Here is a 1,738-nt window from a genome sequence, read left to right on the forward strand (position 1 = left end):
ACACAAGCCGACGCACAAGCCGACGCACAAGCCCAAGCCGACGTCGCACACGGGTGGCGCCAACAAGCGCTGGGAGCAGTGCGGCGGCAAAGACTTTTCGGGCTCCACGCAGTGTCTCGATGGCGACAAGTGCCACAAGTACGACGCGTGGTACTCGCAGTGCATTCCTGCCAAGCCACACAGCAGCTAAATGAATTAATCTACAAACACCTATATTTGTACCCTACACTAGTACTGAAATGCTTGCGCAGTTGGTACTGCAGCGCACAATCCATTGCAGCAACACGACGCAATGACCGAGTGGAGGTGGCGCGAGAGGAAGCGGTCGAGGGGCCGATGCCACGGGATACCAAGCTGCAAGATGACAAGTCAAGAGAACGCACAAGAGGAGGGCATAACTAGAATGGATTGCAAAGCTATGACACAGTTAGGAAGCAGTATGCTAGTACCCTGTCCTAGGAACACGCCTTCATCTTCTGGGTTATGTCAGGTCGGTCGTGACGAACAAGTGCTTGGAAGACGAAGGACAAACGATAGAGATGTAGAAAGCAGGCTGACGACAAAGAGGGAAAAGAGCTGCCTCTTGGCGAGATAGCCTGACGAACGGGTAGAAATTCATGCTACAACGGGTTGCCGATCGCGATCTCTGGCTTTATGGACGTTTGGCTCTCTTGCCGAGATGCACTTGCATATATCAGCCAAGTTGAGGATCGGAGCAGATTTGTCTGTGGTTTGTGACGGTGTTCCATGGGTTGAGCCTGCAATCGTCCGGCCGCTTCGAGGCGCCTTTGAAGTTGTACACGCGTCCTGTACCAAGTTGCTTCGGGTTGCGACACGAAGAGTGCTCAGGGGCGAAAATGGGCATATTGTGTGTTGCAAGTCGACACACGCTGCATCGCGGCTTGGCCGTGGGACCAGAATGGGTCTGTTCCACGTCTCGTCCATCAAAGAGGAAGCGTAGTCCAAGACTAGGTGACCAAATCGATTCGCGGCGGTATCCAGTTGTCAACATGATCGAAAACTCAATAGATAGTCGTGTTGACAAAGATATACGCATTGGGACGCTCTACCAGCCGCTGCGCTGGGTAGGGAGGCACTGCGAGTACCACGCGTCAAACTTGTGGCACACCGTACCCTGGACACAGTCCTTGTTACCAGTGTAGTCCTTTCCGCCGCACTGTTCCCACTTGGCCTTTTGGCCCGAGGACGGCTGCGACGTCGGCGTGCTAGTGGGGGCCGTGCTTGGCTTGTCGGTCGGGACGTCGGTAGGCTTGTCCGAAGGCTCGTCAGAGGGCTCATCGCTGGGCTCGCTCGATGGCTCATCGCTGGGCTCATCGCTGGGCTCGTTCGATGGCTCATCGCTGGGCTCATCGCTGGGCTCGTCCGATGGCACATCACTCGGTTCATCCGAAGGCTCATCACTCGGTTCATCACTCGGTTCATCCGAAGGCTCATCACTCGGCTCGTCACTCGGTTCATCCGAAGGCTCGTCCGAAGGTGCCTCGGTCGGTTCAGCCGTTGGCGCACTTGTGGGCGCGTCGGTCGGGGCGTCCGTGGGAGCGTTCGTGGGAGCGACTGTCGGCGCAGTCGTGGGCTTGGGGCCGGACGTCGGCGACGGCGACTTGGTCTTGGGCCACGGCGTCGTCGGCGGGTACGCGCTCGTCTGGCACGAGAGGTTGTCGCCGGGCGAGACGCCGAGGAGGTCGCAGAACTTTTTGTAGCTCGCAATGCGCGTGAT

At 57.5% G+C, this 1,738-nt stretch overlaps 2 protein-coding genes across 2 annotated transcripts; one reads left to right on the forward strand and one right to left on the reverse strand.

The window, feature by feature from the left end:
- Positions 1–19: 19 nt before the first annotated feature.
- Positions 20–190, forward strand: SDRG_17063 (hypothetical protein; the record flags this gene model as incomplete). The annotated part of the gene is made up of 1 exon (XM_008623298.1): positions 20–190. A coding segment is annotated over one exon (171 nt), but the record flags the coding sequence as incomplete, so codon positions are not given.
- An 876-nt stretch (positions 191–1,066) lies between these two features.
- SDRG_17064 (hypothetical protein) lies at positions 1,067–1,479 on the reverse strand (the record flags this gene model as incomplete). Its single annotated transcript, XM_008623299.1, has 2 exons — positions 1,067–1,378; positions 1,435–1,479. 2 exons carry the CDS (start codon positions 1,477–1,479, stop codon positions 1,067–1,069), a joined length of 357 nt encoding a protein of 118 aa, XP_008621521.1.
- Positions 1,480–1,738: the final 259 nt, after the last annotated feature.

The sequence above is a fragment of the Saprolegnia diclina genome (genome assembly GCF_000281045.1).
Source record: "Saprolegnia diclina VS20 unplaced genomic scaffold supercont1.188, whole genome shotgun sequence".
NCBI lineage: Eukaryota > Oomycota > Saprolegniomycetes > Saprolegniales > Saprolegniaceae > Saprolegnia > Saprolegnia diclina.